Here is a 22,968-nt window from a genome sequence, read left to right as displayed (position 1 = left end):
ATGCACACGCACACACCTGCACGAGCAGCTGGAAGGAGATGAAGCAATGGGAGTGTCTAATGGAGGGCGTCCGCTCTCTTTTTCCTCTCATCCCATCTTCGTTTCGAGTAAGTCACGACTGCCTCCGTCGTTCCTTTTTTAGTGAAACGGTTACGCCGCAGTACACGGGCAGGTATAGTTTGGTATTTGGAAATGGAAAAACATAAAATGGTCGTTTCAAAACATATCGGATGACTTCCTGTGTGTTTTCAAGCATTTTCGAAATTTTTTTGCGGGGCTATTCATGATCGATGTTGCGAAATGAGCTTGTTAGGTGAAACTGACTAGTCCTGCAACAATTAATCGATTAACTTGAGTAATTTGATTAATAAAAAGCTTCAAATCAAATTTTGCTGCTTCGAGTAATCGTTTAATTAGAGTGGCGTAATAATGGTTTGTTTTGAAAGTGTTTGCATTTAGGTTTATTGATGTGGGTGACTACACTGCCCTCTAGTGGCAACAGAGAATATGACATAACTTATTTAACATGAGTGAATCCAAATGCTCCCTGTTAAGGCCAACATAAGCTAATATGTTTTTTGTGGATTTGTAATTTAGTTTATATTCTTCATTTACTGTTCCAGTTGTTTCATTAATTGCTAGCTCTAATATTTGTTAACAGTTTATTTGACAGTGGCGCCATAAAACTGTCATGAGACAATCATAATTATGAAATGACACTGTCACGAGCATTAATGAATGCTTATAACAGATGTCATTTAGTGTCATCTGGCAAGTTATCTCACTTTCGAATGGATTTAAAAGATCCAAGCTGAACATAAATGGAGTTAGTGACATAATTTGCAAGATGACACTTAATGACATCTGTCAAGATCATTTAGTAATGCCCATCATAGTCATGTCATAATTATGACAGTCTTATGACGCCGCTGTCAGATGAAGTGTTATCTATTAACCCAAACAAATCAACAAATAAGTATAAGTAAATAAATATTTGGAAAACCTCGAAGTTGTTACATTTATCATTATTAAAGCATCCAGCCGGCCCACAGCAGCATATATTGGTATCGGTTTTGATATCGGTATCGGATTTTTTTGGAGTTGGACAATATCGGTTTAAAAGTCATTATGGGACAACTCTGAGAAAAAAAAAACTGAACTATTGGGTTCTTTTAAACAGTTTTTTAAACATGAAAACCTTTTCTAAAGGTTATTACTTTATAGTTAGGCACATTTTAGCACAGATGGCTCTGGTTTAAAAGGTCAAGTGTCTTTTAAAGGAACAGACCCCATTACGTGCTTCATTGTACCAGCAGACATGTTCTCATCTAGCATACAATGGCACACTCATCTTTTTGTTGTCTCTAGGAACAATGTACAATTCAGGCTGTGTTTCACATTAACACTCTACATATGAATGAATATAATTTTGCAAAGCAGTTGTTACTTAACTACCGAATTTTTCGCACCAGCCAAAAAATGCAAAATGAAGAGAAATAAAACATATCAGCCGCATTTTTAGGGGGAAATTTATTCGATGAAATCCAACACCAAGAACAGACACGTCACCTTGAAAGTAGTGCTGTCAAATTTATCGGGTTAACGGGCGGTAACTTAATTTTTTAAATTAATCACGTTAAAATATTTGATGCAATTAACCTATGCACGGAATGACCCGTTCATGCGTTGCCTCAAATAGTTTACAATGACGGCGTTTTAGCACATTGAGAGAGACTGGCGAGTGGACACAGGCGTTCATTGGACCACCTTTTATTGGCTTAAGCTTTGGCAACTCTTCCACAACAAATATAAGTATTGTGGCGAACGACGTGGGGAAGAATGACAGGAGTCGATATTTTTCTTAACACGTTTAATTGAACATAACGCAGAACATACTGTGTACAATTTGCAGCCACCACTGACAGTCATGGTTGCCCAACTTCCCATCATGCTTTTGGGCGGAACAGTTAAGTCATTACAGTATCATTTAGTGAAAGCACAACAAAAATAATATTCCTATCTCTCACAGGAGACGATCTTTTTCTTAACACGCTTAATTGAACACAGCGCAGAACATACTGTATACAATTTGCAGCCACCACTGACAGTCATGGTTGCCCAACTTCTCATCATGCATTTGGGCGGAGTAGTTAAGTCGCTACAGTATCATTTAGTGAAAGCCCAACAAAAATAATATTCCTATCGGTGAAAAAAATAATAATGTTCACCAAAAGAAAAACGCTCAATGCAAAGAGAACTGGCTTTCCCAATCAAAATAGCTATGCAAAATACACATAAAACTTACTCAGAGTTTGCCTTGGCTAGATCTCTAATTGATTTAAAACTCGCCATTGACACCTTGTGGTGTATTTCAATCACTACCTTACGTAGTTAAAGACACTGTGGAAGAACGGCAAACAGCCCATGTGACGTCCCGCTTGGCGATGTCAACAATAGCGAGCTAGTTTATTGTTTGACTGAAAATTTTACATTAATATAAAATTACTATAACTTGTACTCAAATTTATCTTTTAAGAACTACAAGTCTTTCTATCCGTGGATCCCTTTAACAGAAAGAATGTTAATAATGTTAATGCCATCTTGTGGATTTATTGTTATAATAAACAAATACAGTACTCATGTACTGTATGTTGAATGTTTATGTCTTATCTTTCCATTCCAACGATTAATTCACAGAAAAATATGGCATATTTTAGAGATGGTTTAAATTGCGATTAGTTACGATTAATCGTTTGACAGCCCTACTTGAAAGGCAATCCAAAATAAAAGTAGAATAGAGAACAACAGGCTGAACAAGTGTACGGTATGCTAATGTTACATGACGCATAAACAACGAACTGAGAACGGGCCTGGTATGTTGACATAACATAGCTATTAAGAGTTATTCAGCTAACTATAGCATAAAGAACATGCTAACAAGCAACAATGATATAATAATGTGTTTCCAAGTATTTCCATTTTTTGTTATTCAATGTCTTTCGTAAACCAGACTACTCTTGTTATGTCACACAGTTTACTTCCTTTTTTTCATAGCTTCACAATAACGTGGCTAGAAATGTGTATGTGCCATGTGTTTATGACTCTATGCCACAAGGCCGTTAGCTTGCAATGTGGAAAATCACTGCTACAACAGTAGATGGCATTGATTCTTGTCATTGTGTCAATACGTAATCATGACTGTGTGAAAGCCTAACTTGACTGGTCTTCAGTTTGTGTAGTGATGCACCGTTACCATTCTTTGGCTCCTGACACCGATTCCAAAACCCTGCTGTATCTGATACTACGTTTAACTCATTGTTTGCCATTGATAGCGCTAGAACGAGTGTTGAACACTGCGGTTCAAATGGATTCGGCGTCCACTAATGATAAGCTCTATTAAACTCACAGAATAAGGATGAATGGACGCCACACGACTCCTTTTGTATAGCTGTCCGCCATCTTAGGTGGGGCGACCAACGCTTGGAAACTAGATTTTGAAAAGTACATATTACACAGCTTTGCCATTTTATTTCTCAGTGCTTCCCTGATAGCAAAATATAACTGGCGCTGACATGGGCCAGGTGTAACGCAAATTTCGGCCCAATTTCGTAAAACATCCGCCTCTTTTTGAACAATGGGCAAGAGCAGGGCGATAAACCGAAAATTTACCGATACCGAAATTCTTCATAATGACCGACGTAATTTTGACCATGTCGGTAAATTCGGTAATTTAATAAAACAAGAAAATATAGTCTTTTCATCCCGCTTTGACTCTGTGTTGTTCGGCTATGTGTGTGCTACGGTGTGCTTACGTCTGAAGTCACGTAGTTTTCAGGAAGCCAAACAAACAGAAGCCCGGTAGGCTAACGCTAGCGGCGAACGCTACAAGCAAACGTGATGGAATCGAGCTTAAGGGAGCTTCGCCAAATTTTCACCCGACATTAAGTAAACTCTTAGCGGGTTCCAGACGGGCTTTCACCTGCTGTCCTCCCTAGTTCTCACAATTTCAGGAAAGGATGCTTTCAGTGCTTTCTTCTGGTAGCCAGGCCACAGGCTAACGCTAGCGGCTAACACTACAAATGAACGTGACGGAGTCGGGTGTGATTGCTCTGTGGATCTGGTGAACTGACGCCGGATCCAGCGCATAGTCACCTTTGCCAATACCCATGATGTCATTTTAGTATCGGTATTGGTGCAACACTAGCTCTGTGGGATTTTTCCCAGTGACTGGCAGCAAACAATGCGGGAAGCAGTCAAGCCTCAAATGATTCTGCACCTTCCGAAGTCCTTCAAAGCTGTATTTTTCAAATTTATGACTTGTAGTAGATGGTTGAAGTCGTTTTCCAAGTTGCTGTTTTGCGTGAATGGTAAAATCAACCTGTGAATTCTCTGGCATCTATCAGCTATTTTATACTTTCACCAAACGCTGTTGCTGGCACGAATCCTTATTCCTGTGTGGAAGTTTGTATATTGGTCTATGCTGACCCCTTTTGTTTTTGTGTGTTCAGTATGGAGAAGAGGAGGTGTGCTCAGACCGCCTGGATACCGACTTTCCCGACATCGACCTCTCACAGCTGGACACCAGCGACTTTGACAGCGTCAACTGCTTGGGCGAACTTCAGTGGTGCAGCGACCAGGCGGCGGACGCGTCACCGGTCTCCATTCGGTACAGCAACCCCGATGAGCTCTTTGAGGTGAGCGGCTGATATTTTGAAACATTTGAAAATGCGCCATAGTTTCCGTCACATGTTCACAATGTGTAACATTTTTATGTGTAGTTAGCCTGCATCGTAGCAGTTAGGGATGTCCTGATCCAGGTTTTTCCAGTTCCGATCCGTTACCGATATTGTTTTGCACTTCCGATCCGGTACCGATACTGGCCGATACCGATATCGGCCTATCTGAGCATGTATTAAAGTTTAAAGTTATTTAGCCTCCTTACTCAGTTGTCAGACTCATGTTGAAAAGGGTTTTAGTACTCTTGATAAAAACTAGCCAGCTGAATTAGGTGAGTTTGAATAACACACAACGGTTGGTAACAAGAAAGTGACCTGTTTATTTAGTGACAAACACAAAACATTATAAATAACAAACAGAAATGGCATAGTCAGTCAGTAAAATGTGCAAATAATATTGTAAACCGTCTTAAAAAAGCAAAACACAAATAACCTCAGTAGAAAATCCCACAAACCCATCAAGCTATTAGATGCTTTTAATGTTTCGTTCATTAGTTGCAATAATTGTATAAAAAGCCTCTCAGGTTTAAATAAACGACTATTTCAGTATCAAGTTAACATTTTAAAACAGTAAATAAAATACTCAAGTCCCCATTCTGTATCAGCAGCTTTAAACTACATTCAATTCATTTAATTTTGCGAATCAACTGTTAAAGTTGTTAAAATTGCTCCCGTTATTCCATAATTTCCCTTCTGTCTACTTTCGACATGTGAAAGTTTTGAAACTGTTTTGAAGATAGATTCAAGTCAAAATTTTGCCGATTTAGGAGTATTTTAGATAAAAAAGTTAATTAGGTCCGCTTGGAAGGTTCACAACAGCCTACTAGGGAAGTCTCCTGCTTTAAGATGGCGGCCGTTTACTAACTCATCTAGTTTTCCATACTTCAATCAATCAATCACTCAATCAATCAACTTTATTTGTATAGCGCATTTAAAAATCCGCCAAGGAGACCAAAGTGCTTTACATAGCATAACACAGCAAAATAAGTCAACTTTGAAAGATAAAACAAACACATAAAATAAAATAAAATAAATAAAAGACGAGGTCATAAACTGTCATTGCACATTAAAAGCTGAAGAAAAATAAAATGTTTTAAGACGTGATTTAAAATCCGTAAGTTAGGGGGCCTGTCTAATAGTAAGTGGTAATTGGTTCCACAGCCTGGGCGCCATCACCGCAAATGCACGGTCACCCCTAAGCTTCGGCCTTGATCTTGGGAGTACTAGAAGCAGGTGGTCAGCTGATCTGAGGGTTCTGGTTGGACTGTAAGGCTGAAGCAGTTCTGACAGATATGGCGGCGCAAGATTATTCAAACATTTAAAAACAAATAATAATATCTTAAAATGTATTCGGTAATGTACCGGGAGCCAGTGAAGAGATGCTAAAATTGGGGTGATATGTTCACGCCTGCGGGTTCTAGTAAGGAGTCGAGCAGCAGAGTTTTGTACAAGTTGCAGACGGGCCAGTGCCGCCTGACCGACACCTGCATACATAGAATTACCTTAATCCTGCCGAGTTGTGACAAAAGCATGAATCAATTTTTCCATATCAGAGCGTGAAACAATAGATTTCACCTTAGCAATCTGGCGAAGCTGTTAAAAACAGTCCCGAACAACACAAGAAATCTGCTTCTCAAATTTAAAATCAGAATCAAATTGGACCCCTAGATTTTTGACATAATTCTTAAGAAACGGAGACAATGAACTGAGGTCAACATTCAGGGAGGCCTGGCTACTCAGTTTGAACACCATGACTTCAGACTTGCTGTAATTCAAACTTAAAAAATTACATGAGAGCCACGACTTTATATCGTTGAGGCATTCAATAAGTTGACAGAAAGTGCCATTTTGCGCCAATGGAAAATAGATCTGACAGTCATCAGCATACAAATGTACGGTGGCCGAGAGGTGTCAGGCGAAATGCAAAGTCCAAACACTTTGCAAATAGAAAAAAGCACAAACCCAAATTGTAAACGCTTTGCAAAAGTAAAAAGCACGAATGCAAACTGCCACAACACGATCCCCAATTCCTAAAGCGCGATTGCAAATTGGCAAAAGCACGAACCCCAATTGCCACAACACGACAGCAAATGGCTCGTAGCACGAATGCAAACTGCCACAACACGATCCCCAATTCCTAAAGTGCGATTGCAAATTGGCAAAAGCACGAATCCCAACTGCCACAACACGACAGCAAATACCTCGTAGCACAACAGCAAACGGCTCACAGCACAGCAGCAAAATCACGCAACACAACGGCAAGAGGATGACCCGGAAGTTAAAAAAAAAAAAAAAAAACCTCCATGAATTCCCCCCCGATCAGACGCAAATCTATATGAAAATGATGTCAGTCGTTTGTGCTGCAACGGTTTTGTTGATACAGTATTATGCTTTTATAGAGATATTAATTTCGAGTGGTGACGTCACTCGTAGCTTTTCCTCAGTTTAGCTCCCGCGGCTAATAGAGCGTACCAACTCTCTCAAAACAGAGGGGTGTCCTAATAACTAGCACGAGCATAGCACAAATTCAGGTCCATTTTGCAGTAAATTTGGGGGCTTGAGATATTGATTTTGAGTGATGACGTCCCTCTAAGCCCCCAATTTACTGCAAAATGGACCCGAATTTGTGTTATGATCGTGCTAGTTATTTGGACACCCCTCTGTTATTGAGAGAGTTGGTACGCTCCATTAGCCGCGGGAGCTAAACTGAGGAAAAGTTACGAGTGACGTCACTACTCGAAATTAATATCTCAATAAAAGCATAATACTGTATCCACAAAACCGTTGCAGCACAAACGACTGACATCATTTTATATAAATTTGCATCTGATGGGGGGTGGGGGGCAATTTAATGGAGGTCCGTATAGATGGTTGGTCACAAAGCACATATAAAGTGTCGTCCTTTTTTTTTTTTTTTTTTTTAAACTTCCGGGTCATCCTCTTGCCGTTGTGTTGCGTGATTTTGCTGCTGTGCTGTGAGCCGTTTGCTGTTGTGCTACGAGCTATTTGCTGTCTTGTTGTGACAGTTGGGATTCGTGCTTTTGCCAATTTGCAATCGCGGTTTAGGAATTGGGGATCGTATTGTGGCAGTTTGCATTCGTGCTGCGAGCCATTTGCTGTCGTGTTATGGCAATTGGGGTTCGTGCTTTTGCCTATTTGCAATCGCGCTTTAGGAATTGGGGATCGTGTTGTGGCAGTTTGCATTCGTGCTTTTTTTCTTTTGCAAAGCGTTTACAATTTGGGTTCGTGCTTTTTTCTATTTGCAAAGTGTTTGGACTTTGCATTTCGCCTGACACCTCTCGGCCACCGTACAAATGAAATAAAACGCCGTGTTTTCTAAAAACAGAACCAAGAGGCAATAAATAAAGTGAAAATAAAAGAGGGCTGAGAACAGATCCCTGGGGAACCCCATTTGGAAGCGATGCCTTTTTGGACATGAAATTGCCCATTTTCACACAAAAACTCCGTTCATTTAGGTAAGACTTAAACCATTCAAGAGCGACCATTCAATGTTGCTAACGCCGTCGAGTCTGTCATTTTGCATCTAGTTCTATATACATATGATATCTATTATCTACAGTAAAACGATATTGACGTAGTTTGTAGCGGCTGTCAGCAGCAGTCAGGTATTCTTGTGTTTTTTATCCAGCGGCATGAGTTGAGCTAAAGCCGTGAGTTGAGCATTGGCATTACCCGGGTCTATGACAACCATGATGTTTACTCTCGGGACGCAATGCGGTCCGTTTCTCATTGCGTCCCGAAGACCGCGTTGTGTATTAGTTCCGCTTTACTCAACATATTTCAATAATCGGGAATTTGGATGTTTGTGAATCGTTCTCGAATCTTCCACGGCCGAATCGCTCAAGGATGTAATGACGGCTGGGCATGTTGTACACTGGTTGTAAGTGTTGGATGGTGCGTCTTTACTCACGAGAGATAATGGCTCGTCATCCAGAATGAATTCTTCGGCAATGACTCTTGTTATTCCCTGGGCTTTGGGACTGTCGAGTGCCAGTTTGTCACGCATAGCAAAAGTTTCTGCCAGTGTTGGTTGCGTAGGACCTTTCTTTTTGTCTTCGGTTTTCTTAACATACTCCTTATATTATTTGTGGTGGTATTTCGCGAAATACTTGATTAGGTTGGTTGTATTAAAACTTCTTACAGCTTTACCACCACGCTTGACTTTATTGTGGCATATGTTGCACTCTGCCTCTTCGTCTTTGTCGTCCTTTAAGGTGAAATGATCCCACACAGCTGACATTTTTACCGATAATGTCTCTCGGTAAATTGGGAGACGGTAATGTAGTGTGTTGAAGGTGTGCCGTAAAATGCGGACCGGATTTTAGGGAAACTGAAGCAAAAATTGGAATGGATTATGTAGAGTGGTGCGCTGGAAAACCCGGACCGGACTAGATCGGAAGTCTGGATTGGAATTTTTCCGTGTCGGCCGATCCGATACCAATGCACATTTTTTTGCCTATATCGTTGTCCGATCCGATCCAAATATCAGATCGGGACATCTCTAGTAGCAGTGTCTAGTTGTGTCACTTATGTGAAGTGCTGCACCCTCCTTTTCGGCGCCAAATTTTCTGTCACATCTCTAGTGTTTTCCTCTGTGTTCCAGATTGAAGAGGAGAACGCGGCACTGCTGGCCGCTCTGACGGACAGCCTGGACGGCATGGTGGACTCCGAGGTGAGCGGCCTCTCTGTCTTCCCTGCCCTGGGAGAGGACGAGCCTGACCAGGATGAGAAAGACCAAGACCACGTTCGGCAGCTTTCTGTCAGTGGAAACCACTTAAAACGCTCACAGGACACCGAGGACCCCTCACTGGTAAGACCACTTTCCTGTCTGACGTTTCCAGGAGGAAAAAAGTAGTGGCATATACTCGGAAAATTACGGTAGTTTGTTTCACACCAGTGTGCACTCCCGTTCACATTTCACACGTCGTTGCGGGATGCCTTAACAGACTGTCCCTCTCCCTCCCGGTTGACCCCTCAGTTATTCCCCAAAGTCCTAACACTTCCAGGAATCCAACTTTGTTTTTCTTTTCCTGGACCTGAGTAATCCCTTGGACGCTAAATATCCTTCATTTTGATAGACTCCAGATACAATGCTAATTAGGGTTGTTCCGATCAGGTTTTTTTGCTCCCGATCCGATCCCGATCGTTTTAGTTTGGGTATCTGCCGATCCCGATATTTCTCGATCCGATTCCTTTTTTTTTTGCTCCCGATTCAATTCCAATCATTCCCGATAATTTTTCCCGATCATATACATTTTGGCAATGCATTAAGAAAAAAATGAATAAAACTCGGACTAATATGCATTCAACATACAGTACATAAGTACTGTATTTGTTTATTAAGACAATAAATCCTCAAGATGGCATTTACATTATTAACATTCTTTCTGTGAGAGGGATCCACGGATAGAAAGACTTGTGACTTTGTATATTGTGACTAAATATTGCCATCTAGTGTATTTGTTGAGCTTTCAGTAAATGATACTGTAGCCATGCCCAAATGCATGATGGGAAGTGGAACCATCACTGTGCGTAGTGCTACCAATTGATATATTATCTTCTCTGCGTTGCGGGAAATAACATAAGGTGTTAAGAAAAAGATCAATTGCTACCTTGCTTCCCCACATTGCTTCCCATGATATTTCTAATCATAGGGAGAGGGATTGTAAGGCTTTAGCCAATTAAAAACAGGCTCCAAAGGCTGCCAAAATTCACTCTACTCATTTTACGCTGCCTTTTATCTCTCTATATAGGTAAAACGGCGCCATTACAGATTGAGCGCGACAATGCGTGAGTGGGTCGTGCAGCGCATGCATTAATTGCGTTAAATATTTTGACGTGATACATTTTTTTAAAAAATTAATTACCGCCGTTATCGGGATAAATTTGATAACCCTACCTTAAGCCTAAACTAAAGACTCTTTATGAGTGTAACATATTATGTCTGTAATGTTAAATACAATTAGAAAACGATTTATTTAAAAAATTATATATATATATATATATATAATATATATATATATATTATATATATATATATTAAAAAAAGGCATGGCCGATATTTTTTTGCCGATTCCGGTACTTTGAAAATGACGTGATCGGACCCGATCGATTAGCATCACATCTCTAATGCTAATACAGTGGTACCTCTACATACGATCGCTTCGACACACGAACTTTTCGACATCCGACGTAAAATTTGACTCGCCATTTGTTTCTACATCCGACGACATGCTCGAAATACGACGACAATGGCAGCACCGCAGACGAATGCACGGCGGATTTTCTTGTGTGACAAATCAACACAGGTTTCAGAAAAGGTTGGTACAGGTGGTGAAACAAGGAAAAAGTTGATGCTTACCTTCTAAATGAAGATGCAAATGACAGAAAAATATGAGCGTGGGGTGGGCATCCGTGAAATGGCTCAACAATACATCTCCATGGTCCTCGTCCGACCATCGTTCGCCAGTCTTTATAAGTTAAGCTGACAATTCTTATTGTGGTAACATCTCCAAAGAAATCGCCAGCTTCGCCACGTTTTCATCATTTCTTTCACAACTTATTCAAAACAAAACGCCTGCTGTCTGCCGCAATTGACGGTGTTCTCAAGAGAACACTCAAAGTGAAAGTGAAACTCAAGCTCACCGGTCGTCCAGGCACGTCAGCCCCGCGGTGCGTTCAGGTACACAAAAAAACGTCCGCCTTATTAGAACCCGATTCGTTTCACTATTACAGGAATTATTATTATTCTTTTTATTATATTATTCCAATTTTGATTTATAATTTATTTGTTTTGCTACATGTAATTGCCATTTGTAATAGCACCAGCAGTATTTTTTAAGGATTTAGTGCAGGTTTTTGGGCTGTGGAACGAATTAATGGAATTATAATGTATTCCTATGGGAAAATCCTACTCGACATACGACCATTTCGACTTACAAACAAGGTCCTGGAACGGATTAACTTCGTATGTAGAGGTACCACTGTATTTTCTCATATTTGGACTCTAACTCGTCATTCACTAAAGTTTGAAGGACCTTTTTGTGTGTGTATCCATGTGTTGGAGTTGGACTACAAAGATGCTTTTGTCCCAAATGGCTGGAGCGTAAATATTCACTCAGCATCACCGTTTGTATGACCTGTTTGCAAGAGCTGCTCTATGAAACTTAACTTGCTTTATGAAACTTAGAATCTTAATTAAAACGTGCTAATTTTCAAAGATTTTCTGAATAGATCACAGAAGCGTGAAAAACATCAAAAGTTTAAAAAATAAAATTCATAATATGTGTTCTAGCAATATGTTTATCAGCTTTGTTTTCGCGAATAGCATAGGGATGTGCCAATTTTTAGGAACGCTTTGAAGATATGCGTGGCTTAAAGTGCTTACGGCAGGACAAAAAAAAGTCTTAAATAGCATTATTATGTGAATTGGAATCATATTTTGAGACGATTCGACTATATACAACAATTTAGCAAAGTGCAGAAAACAAGAAATTAGTATTTTAATCTGCCGGTTAGCCACGCCTACCATTATAGGGCTCTAGCGTCCCCAACAGGTGGATGACGTCAGTGGAGTCACGATTTCATCTGATTTAGTATGCAGCCCATTGAGGGGGAATTATTCACAACGAGGAAAATGCGACGAAGAGAGCCGCAAAATGTCATTGTTTCAGTCTGTACTCCAATATTTTTAAAGGATATTGTTTTTATCGAAGTATTTTTCCTCAATAGCTAAATAAATGGCATGGTCGTGAAAAATAAGTCTTGTGCTAAATGGAATATGAAATAATAAAACTGCATTTATTCAGGATGACATGGCAAAATTACTCCATAATGGTCAAAACTGACGACTTCACCTTTACTGTCGCATCCCGAATTATATTTTATTCCACCTAAATCAGGCTTATGCCATTTCCCTTCCCCGGCTTCGGAGAAGGTAAACAAACCAAGAGGCGTGACAGCTAGCCGACACGCTAACCCGAACCCACTGATGTTTCAAAGTCTTCGAAGCGGAAAATCACACATAACTAGCCCGGATCATTTCACATGACGACTGGGTTGTTGATTTGTCTTCACCGATCGGCAACCCGCCCGGAGGCGATCAAGTTAGAGCTCGTCGTTCCCCTGCTAAAGGAAGAGGGCTCATTTGCGGGGAAGCAGCTGGACAATGACCGCCAGACAAACCGGTGGACGTCAGAGGAGCATGTAGCTGCCAGATGGTTAACACCAATATGGCAAAATAATGCGTTACTACACGGCGAAGTTGTAAACAGTGAGATGGCCTCATAGGAGGGCGGCTGCAATTGTTGTGCAGCTAACGTGCAGCTAATGTGTATGAGGAGAGCTTTTTACATGCGCATCCATGATTAAACGTTAGTAGTCCTTTATTTAAAGAAAGTTTGTTGTGTTGACTTTGTAATCGCTGTATTCGCGGCTATTTTTAACACAAAGTTGCAATTTCTGATGGGTTGGAAAATTTGACCGAACATCAGGCACATGAAGAGGGTAATAAGCCGAGTATAGTGCTCTCCCGGCGGGGGGGATGTGCGACAAGCCGCCGGTCGTCGGCCGAGGGGACAAGGAGCCACCTATATATTAAAAGGATCCCAGTATTTGACATACAGTGGGGCAAATAAGTATTTAGTCAACCAATAATTGTGCAAGTTCTCCCACTTGAAAATATTAGAGAGGCCTGTAATTGTCAACATGGGTAAACCTCAACCATGACAGACAGAATGTGGGAAAAAAAAACAGAAAATCACATTGTTTGATTTTTAAAGAATTTATTTGCAAATCATGGTGGAAAATAAGTATTTGGTCTATACCAAGTTAATCTCAATACTTTGTTATGTACCCTTCGTTTGCAATAACGGAAGCCAAACATTTTCTGTAACTCTTCACAAGCTTTTCACACACTGTTGCTGGTATTTTGGATCATTCCTCCACGCAGATCTCCTCTAGAACAGTGATGTTTTGGGGCTGTCGTTGGGCAACACAGACTTTCAACTCCCTCCACAGATATTCGATGGGGTTGAGATCTGGAGACTGGCTAGGCCACTCCAGGACCTTGAAATGCTTCTTACGAAGTCACTCCTGGCTGTGTGTTTGGGATCACGGTCATGCTGAAAGACCCAGCAACGTCTCATCTTCAATGCCCTTGCTGATGGAAGGAGATTTTCACTCAAAATCTCTCGATACATGGCCCCATTCATTCTTTCCTTTACACAGATCAGTCGTCCTGGTCCCTTTGCAGAAAAACAGCCCCAAAGCATGAGGTTTCCACCCCCGTGCTTCACAGTGGGTATGGTGCAATTCAGTATTCTTTTTCCTCCAAACAAGAGAACCTGTGTTTCTACCAAAAAGTTCTATTTTGGTTTCATCTGACCATAACACATTCTCCCAGTCCTCTTCTGGATCATCCAAATGCTCTCTAGCGAACCGCAGATGGGCCTGGACGTGTACTTTCTTCAGCAGGGGGACACGTCTGGCAGTGCAGGATTTGAGTCCCTGGCGGCGCATTGTGTTACTCATAGTAGCCTTTGTTGCTGTGGTCCCAGCTCTCTGTAGGTCATTCACTAGGTCCCCCCGTGTGGTTCTGGGATTTTTGCTCACCGTTCTTGTTATCATTTTGACGCCACGGGGTGAGGAGGGAGTTGAAAGTCCGTGTTGCCCAACGATAGCCCCAAAACATCACTGCTCTAGAGGAGATCTGCATGGAGGAATAGGCCAAAATACCAGCAACAGTGTGTGAAAAACTTGTGAAGAATTTCAGAAAACGTTTGGCCTCCGTTATTGCCAACAAAGGGTACATAAAAAAGTATTGAGATGAACTTTTGGTATTGATCAAATACTTATTTTCCACCATGATTTGCAAATAAATTCTTTAAAAATCAAACAATGTGATTTTCTGTTTTTTTTCCCCACATTCTGTCTGTCATGGTTGAGGTTTACCCATGTTGACAATTACAGGCCTCTCTAATATTTTCAAGTGGGAGAACTTGCACAATTAGTGGTTGACTAAATACTTATTTGCCCCACTGTACATTGGGAAGCCATCACTCAAATGACGTGAATTATAATGGCTGGACCAGTAAACAGGAAACTACGGCGTCAGTCGAGGGACAAAACACTATTTGGCTTGATATCTAAATTAATTTAAAACTCGCCATTCACACCTTGTGGTGTATTTATTGTATCTAGTTTATTTTTTGATTGAAAATGTTACAAATTTTATTAAAACAAAAACATTAAGAGGGGTTTTAATATAAAATTAGTATAACTTGTACTAACATTTATCTTTTAAGAACTACAATTCTTTCTTGTGGATCCCTTTAACAGAAAGACTGATAATAATGTTAATGCCATCTTGTGGATTTATCGGCCCGATATATTGGTCAACCTTAATAAGAAAGCTCATCTACCGAACAGTGAACATAAATTATAATATAATAATAATAATAGTAATGATAATATCTATCTATCTATCTATCTATCTATCTATCTATCTATCTATCTATCTATCTATCTATCTATCTATCTATCTATCTATCTATCTATCTATCTATCTATCTATCTATCTATCTATCTATCTATCTATCTATCTATCTATCTATCTATATTAGGGCTGTCAAAATTATCGCGTTAACGGGCGGTAATTAATTTTTTAAATTAATCGCGTTAAAATATTTGACGCAATTAACGCACATGCCCCGCTCAAACAGATTAAAATGACAGTGCAGGGTCATGTGCACTTGTTACTTGCGTTTTTTGGAGTTTTGTCGCCCTCTGCTGGCGCTTGGGTGCGACTGATTTTATGACCATGAGAATTGTGTAATTATTGACATCAACAATGGCAACCTACTAGTTTATTTTTTGATTGAAAATTTTACAAATTTTATTAAAACGAAACATTAAGAGGGGTTTTAATATAAAATTTCTATAACATGTACTAACATTTATCTTTTAAGAACTACAAGTCTTTCTATCCATGGAGCGCTTTAAGAGAATGTTAATGTTAATACCATTATGTTGATTTATTGTTATAGTAAACAAATACAGTCCTTATGTACAGTATGTTGGATGTATATATCCTTCTTATGTCTTATCTTTCCATTCCAGCAATAATTTACGGAAAAATATGGCATATTTTAGAGATGGTTTGAATTGCGATTAATTACGATTAATTAATTTTTAACCTTTGATTAACTCGATTAAAAATTTTAATTGTTTGACAGCCCTAGTTCATACCTATAAAAAGGTTAGGCAAGGTGAAATTCCACAGTGGTTTTTGTTTAGAGCCAAAACAACAAGTCTCATGATGCCATCGGTTTTGTGTTTTGACATAAAACAAGTGCAGCCCAAAGAATGCCCTTTGGTGACATTGAGAGGTCAATAGTACTTCAGACAAGCGGTGAGAGCTAGTTAATGAGTTACGTAGCAGGAAAAAATGGGAAGCGAAAGAGAAAATGATTAAAAGTCAAAGTCGCTGAAGCTTGTAATAATGCAATGTCGGGGAAAAAAAAGAGGAAAAAAACAGTTGTGGTCTTAGCCAACTTCAACCGATGACAAAGAAAGAAAGCAGATCTGGGGGAATTAACATACAATGTTATCCTTGTTTTCCAAATTACATGCATTACATAATGTATTACTTACGTGGCAAATTTCAAATTGTCCTATATGCATGTGTGATACATTATTGGAAAGTTTAAAATTCCGATTTTCTGGGGGAAGAAAAATTTTGAGCAGGAGGCCATTTTTGCCACCTGAAAAGTAGTTCAAAATACAGTACATTGCAAAAGTCTTGTTGCTTATTCATTTTGTAGAAACATTTGCTAATATCCTGACTTTTATTTGGTCAATTCGTTTCAGAAATGGCTCATATGAAAGCTAAGACCTTCCCAAATGATGTTGAATGTACAAAAACATATTTGTTTCACTGAAAAAAGATCAATCATTTAATGAAGACATAAAGGTCAAATTTTGGCAAGAGTTCATCAACATTCTTGGGTTTCGTCTTCCATGCTTCCTCTTTCATCATGTTCATGTCTGGTGACTGGGCTGGCCAGTCCTTGAGGATCTTGATTTTTTTTGCCTGGAGGAACTTTGAGGTAGAAATTGAAGTATGCAATGGAGCACCATCCTGCTGCAGAATTTGTCCCTTTTTATGGTTAGGAATGTATGCTCGCAATGATGCGGCCATGAAGCAAGGCAGTTGTCATTCCGACCCTCTTTTACTCTTTGTAACACTTAAGCATTATACTACAACCTAGTATAGCAAGCAATAATCATTTACTGGTTATATCAATAAGAAAAATATGACAATATGTATTAATTATGGTATATATAAGCACAAGCAAATATTCAATCAATCAATCAAGCAAATATTTAATCAATCAAACCACAATAATTACCTCAACACCATGATTTTGCCACCACCAAACTTCACTGTTTTGTGGCAAAAGGTGGATTTTTCAGATGAATCTTCCATTGAATTACACCACAGTCGGCGCAAATATTGCAGGAGACCTACTGGAGCCAGCATGGGTCCGAGATTCACTCAAAAAACAGTGCAGTTTGGTGGTGGCTTGGCATGTGCGGGTATGAGATTTTGACGGTACGATAACCGTGGGCAAAAATACCGCGGTTTCACGGTATTGCAACTATAGCTCCAAAATGTGTTATTTTGAGATGTATGGGTTAAAAAAGTATTTTTTTTCCATTGAACAGGATTTTTTTTTAATTTTTCAGAACATAGTTGCAAATTGGAACATGAATATATTGTTAAAATAAATTATCAAAAAAAATATTTTTTTTAAATAAAATTAAAATAAATATAACTTATAGACTAACCCACAGCCACAGCTCAAGTTGCTCAAGATTAGAGCAAGAACAAAATAATTTCTATAAAAAAGTAAAAACACTTCTGAAATTTTTTTTTGATAAATTCTACTGCATGACTTCTTTTTTGAGGGTGGAAAAGCTCAAGCGAAGTTTTGCCATTTTCAGCCACTGTGACAGCTCTAGTCTACATGATGGCATGCCTATGTGTTAAAAACATAAAGAATTCATAAGTTAATAAGTTAGTTAGAAATGTATAAGTTAGTTTAAAGTGTAAATATTGTTGTGGAAAGGTTTCATCTAAATAAAAAAACAAAACAAAAAAATTGGGAGTGAGACCACTCCTTGATCCAGCGAACGTGGATTTGTGCTTAGGGCAAGAGCATCTTTCGCAATTAGCGATCTTTGATGCTATCCCCTTCATTCAAGTGAATCAAGCTTGTTTTCTCACTCTGCAGCTGTAACACTCGACGAAGTTGCTCTCCCAGCTAAGCCTAGGCTAACATTCGTCTTTGTAAGCTTTTAGTTAGTTTGTATATCGAATTTGAAAGGAAAATGTGTGTTTTGTTTTTGGCGAACTGTTTCATGGTGCTAATCTGTTGAAGCTACTCACACATGGAAAAATACAACTGTACAACGTTTTAAATGTATTCATTTTGTATATTCCGCTTACCACGATTTGAGAGCTCAATAAATTGAAGAAAAGTACGCCTTATGTTTGGAGTATTTGTTTTTGGGTTCACTGGCTGTCACTTTCACACACAGCAACAAACGGGAGGGGGTGAGCGCTGCCGCGCCAAGCCATTTCTGGCTGCATTTTTGACACATGAAAAATAGCGAATACCGTACTACGGTCTGACGGAAAATTTTAGTGGTCTTGAAACCGCAACGTTTTCACACCACGGTAAACCGTGAAACCGGTAACCGGTACATGCCTAGTGGTGGCAAAATCATGGTCTGGGGTTAGATCCAGTATGGGGGTGTGCGAGAGATCTGCAGGGATGAAGGCAACATAAATAGTCTGAAATATCAAGAAATCTGAGCTGCCTCATGCATTCCTGACCATAAAAAGGGACAAATTCTGCGGCAGGATGGTGCTCCATCGCATACTTCAATCTCTACCTCAAAGGTCCTTAAGGCAAAGAAGATCAAGATCCTCCAGGACTGGCCACCCAGTCACCAGACATTCAATTCAATTTTATTTGTATAGCCCTGAATCACAACAAGGTTGTCTCAAAGGGCTTTGCAGAGGCAATATGATACACAATCAGAAACAGCAAATGAAGCAACAAAGATGAATAAATAAATTAGAGTCCTGGGTATCCCCCATCCTTAGACCCTCCATGTCGGCAAGGAAAAACTCCAAAAACTCCAGTCTTCGGAAGAAAAATGAGAAACCTTGGGGAGTACCACAGTCAGGAGAGATCCACTCCCAGGACGGATAGACAGGAAGCCCCAGGACTGCTAATGGGAGTTAGCAGGCGAAGTTACAGTCCGTAAAGATGCAGTGGAGTAAAGGAACAAGAAGGGGTCCATCTAGCTAGATGAGACGGGGGTAGCCACGAGGACGTCCATCCAGCTTGGGGTCCGGACAGTCAGGAGGCTGCAGCTGAAAAATAGCCCCTCCCCCGAGGGGAGGGGGGAAAGGGGACACCGGGCGATTAGTGATGAAGAGACTAGACAACTAGATATTAACATTGTAAAATAGGAATAAAGTAAGATAAGTGGTAGGTCGAGTGAGAAAAACGAGATAGAACTCAGTGGCTGTACTTCCCCCAGCATTATAGCTTCTAGTGCAGCTTAGACTAAACTGTGAGTATACTCCGACTTCAACTAGGCTGACCATAAGCTTTGTCGAATATGAACGTTTTTATTCTAATCTTAAATGTGCAGACTGTCTCGACTTCTTTAATATTAGCTGGAAGCTGATTACATAAAACGGGCTTGGTGGCTAAAGGCTCTAGCTCCGACAGTACTTTTAGAAACCCTGGGAACTACCAGTAGACCTGCATTCTGAGAGCGGAGTGTTCTGTTGGGGCGGGATGGAACCAGAGCATCGGTGAGATAAGATGGCCACAACCCATTAATGGTCGTAAATGTAAGAAGGAGGATTTTAAATTGAATTCTAAACTCGACTGGAAGCCAGTGAAGGGCCTGGAGCACAGGGGTGATGTGCTCTCTTCTATTGGTTCCTGTTAAAAGTCTTGCTGCTGCGTTTTGGCCTAGCTGAAGACCTTTTAGAGAACTTTTAGGACAAGCTGCAAGTAGGGAGTTACAGTAATCCAATCTCGATGTAACGAACGCGTGAATTAATTTTTCTGCATCGCTTTTAGATAAAATATTTCTAATTTTGGCTATGTTGCGCAGGTGAAAGAAGGCCGTTCTGCAGGTTTGTTTAATGTGAGCTTTAAACGATAAGTCAGGGTCGAATAAAACTCCTAGGTTTTTAACTGTGGTGCTGGAGGCTTCACTTACATTGTCCAGAGTGACTATCTGGGCAGCTAAAGAGTCTCTCACACTTTTCGGGCCTATTATAAGGACTTCTGTCTTTTCAGGGTTAAGTAGAAGATAGTTAGTGCTCATCCAGGTATTTATATCTCGGATGCAGGTGCATAGTTTGTCCACTTGCCTGATCTGCTCAGGTTTAATTGATAAATACAGTTGTGTGTCGTCAGCATAACAATGAAAGTTAATGCTATGTTTTCTGATGATATTACCTAGAGGAAGCAGATACAGCGTAAACAAGATGGGCCCGAGGACCGATCCTTGCGGCACACCATAACTAACTCTAGAGTACGATGATGATTGCTGGTTCACATTGACAAACTGGTACCTATTCGATAAATATGATTTAAACCAGCAGAGGGCTGCTCCTCTAATACCTAGGTCACATTCTTCTAGGTCGCTTTCTTTGATGTTCCCGATGACTTCATCAATAAATTGTATGAATCCTTGCCGAACCGCATGAATACAGTCCTTCAAGCCAATGGAAGTCATACAAAATATTAAATTTGGATCTCACGGCACCACTACTTAATTCGCTTATTTTACGTAACATATTTTTGTATTTGAAGTACAGTTTTTGTTTAATTTTCACACTACTTTCTGTAGGCGACAAAACTTTTGTCTTGCCAAGATTTGACCTTAATGTCTTCATTAAATGATAAATCTTTTTTCAGTGAAACAAATATATTTTTGTACATTCAACATGATTTGGGATGGTTTTAGCTTTCACATGAGCCATTTCTGAAACCAATTGAATAATTAAAAGTCAGGTTATTGGCAATTGTTTCTACAAAATGGATAAGCGACAAGACTTTTGTCAGGGACTGTATTCTTTAGAATTTTTTCACAGAATGTATAGGCTATACATTACATATATACAGCTAAATTACAGGTCAGTAGTCCTTCAGCTTTGATGGTGCTAGTTCCCTCTATGGGTATGAATGTGAAGTGCAGTTACCCCCCCCCCCTCCACACACACACACCCACCCACCCTCATACCCCCATGTGCAATTTAGTCTGATCTGAACAAGCTTGAACGGATTAGCATTTACCACAGCCATTTCCAAAACAAATTGTCATAATGAAATGTGCCAATAAACTGAGTTTGTAAACAGTGGAACACAATTGATGTTTATTGCCTATTAAGTGGTGGATTTGATTTATTGGATTTTATGCTGCCTTCACATGCTCTGGGAAAGCTTATACTTACCACTTGCTAATTAATAGTTAATTACGAGTACGTCCTCTTCTGGTGCTATGGTTCTCTTAGCAAATATAGCTAACATGGACTTCATTTTGGTTTTTCGCATGGGCATAACAAATGTATTAATTCATCTACTACAACAAAGTAATGCATCAAAATCCCAAACAGTACGTCTTTGTTTGTAACTGAACATTTTTGCAAACAATTGGTTAAAATTTTAAAAAATGATAATAAATCTTCTTTAAAGGGAACCTTGTAGGCTCTTGTAAGCCACAATTGTTGTCTTTTACTAAAATATGTTATTAGAAACCTATATATTATTGCCATTAATTTAAAAATCTATAATTAGAGATGTCCCGATCGATGGGGTCCGATCATGTCATTTTCAAAGTATCGGAATCGGCAAAAAAATATCGGACATGCCTTTTTTAAATATATATATATTTTTTATATAAATCATTTTCTAATTGTATTTCACGTTACAGACATAATATGTTACACTCATCGAGAGTCTTTAGTTTAGGCTTAAGGTAGGGTTATCAAATTTATCCCATTAAAGGCGGTAATTAATTTTTTTTTTTTATTTATCACGTCAAAATATTTAACGCAATTAATGCATGCGCTGCACGGCCCACTCACGCATTGTCGCGCTCAATCTGTAATGGTGCCGTTTTACCAATATATAGAGCTAAAAGGCAGCGTAAAATGAGTAGAGTGAATTTTGGCAGCCTTTGGAACCTTTTTTTAATTGGCTAAATCTTTATAATCCCTCTCCCTACGATTAGAAACTTCATGGGAAGCACTGTGGGGAAAAAAGGTAGTAATTGATCATTTTCTTAACACCCTATGTTATTTCCCAACGCAGAGAAGATATATCAATTGGTACCACTGCCCACAGTCATGGGTGCACTTCCCATCATGCATTTGGGCAGAACAGATGGCTACAGTATTATTTACTGAAAGCTCAACAAATACACTAGATGGCAATATTTAGTCACAATATACAAAGTCACATTTATCCTTTAAGAATTACAAGTCTTTCTATCTGTGGATCCCTCTCACAGAAAGAATGTTAGTATTGTAAATGCCATCTTGAGGATTTATTGTCATAATAAACGAATACAGTACTTATGTACTGTATGTTGAATGTATATATTCATCTGAGTTTTATTCATTTTTTTCTTAATGCATTGCCAAAATGTATATGATCGGGAAAAATTATCGGGAATGATTGGAATTGAATCGGGAGCAAAAAAAAAAAAGCAATCGGATCGGGAAATATCGGGATCGGCAGATACTCAAACTAAAACGATCGGGATCGGATCGGGAGCAAAAAAACATGATCGGAACAACCCTATCTATAATATTTAGTCCGTGTTTTGACCTACAGAGGGCGCCATGTTTTACACCCGCATTGCACACTGGTGGTTAGTGGTTATGACGCAATTGGGCTGGACTGGGAGAATAGCTGTGCTAGCTAGCAAGCGAAGCTAGTATGACAACTGCCATGATTTTGTCACATTCTGCTGCTGGTCAGATTAATTTGTTACAGTGTATATATATATATATACCATTTGAGGCTCAGCTCAGGTATTTTAATTTTCATGTTCCTTATCCGATTACTCGATTATTCGAACCAACTAGTCCATTGATTAATCGACTACT

General features: G+C 39.5%; 1 protein-coding gene across 1 annotated transcript in view; it reads left to right on the top strand.

The window, feature by feature from the left end:
* ppargc1b (peroxisome proliferator-activated receptor gamma, coactivator 1 beta) overlaps positions 1-22,968 on the top strand; it is a 180,341-nt gene that overhangs the window by 112,630 nt on the left and 44,743 nt on the right. Inside the window, exons 2-3 of the mRNA XM_057851110.1 lie at positions 4,509-4,694; positions 9,361-9,567. Coding sequence (XP_057707093.1) covers positions 4,509-4,694; positions 9,361-9,567 — 393 coding nt within the window. The remainder of the gene's footprint in view (positions 1-4,508; positions 4,695-9,360; positions 9,568-22,968) is intronic.

The sequence above is a fragment of the Corythoichthys intestinalis genome, chromosome 11, assembly GCF_030265065.1.
Source record: "Corythoichthys intestinalis isolate RoL2023-P3 chromosome 11, ASM3026506v1, whole genome shotgun sequence".
NCBI classification, from domain to species: Eukaryota; Metazoa; Chordata; class Actinopteri; order Syngnathiformes; family Syngnathidae; genus Corythoichthys; species Corythoichthys intestinalis.
The sequence above is the reverse complement of the archived record's forward strand: the minus strand, read 5'-3'. Positions and strand labels throughout refer to the sequence as shown.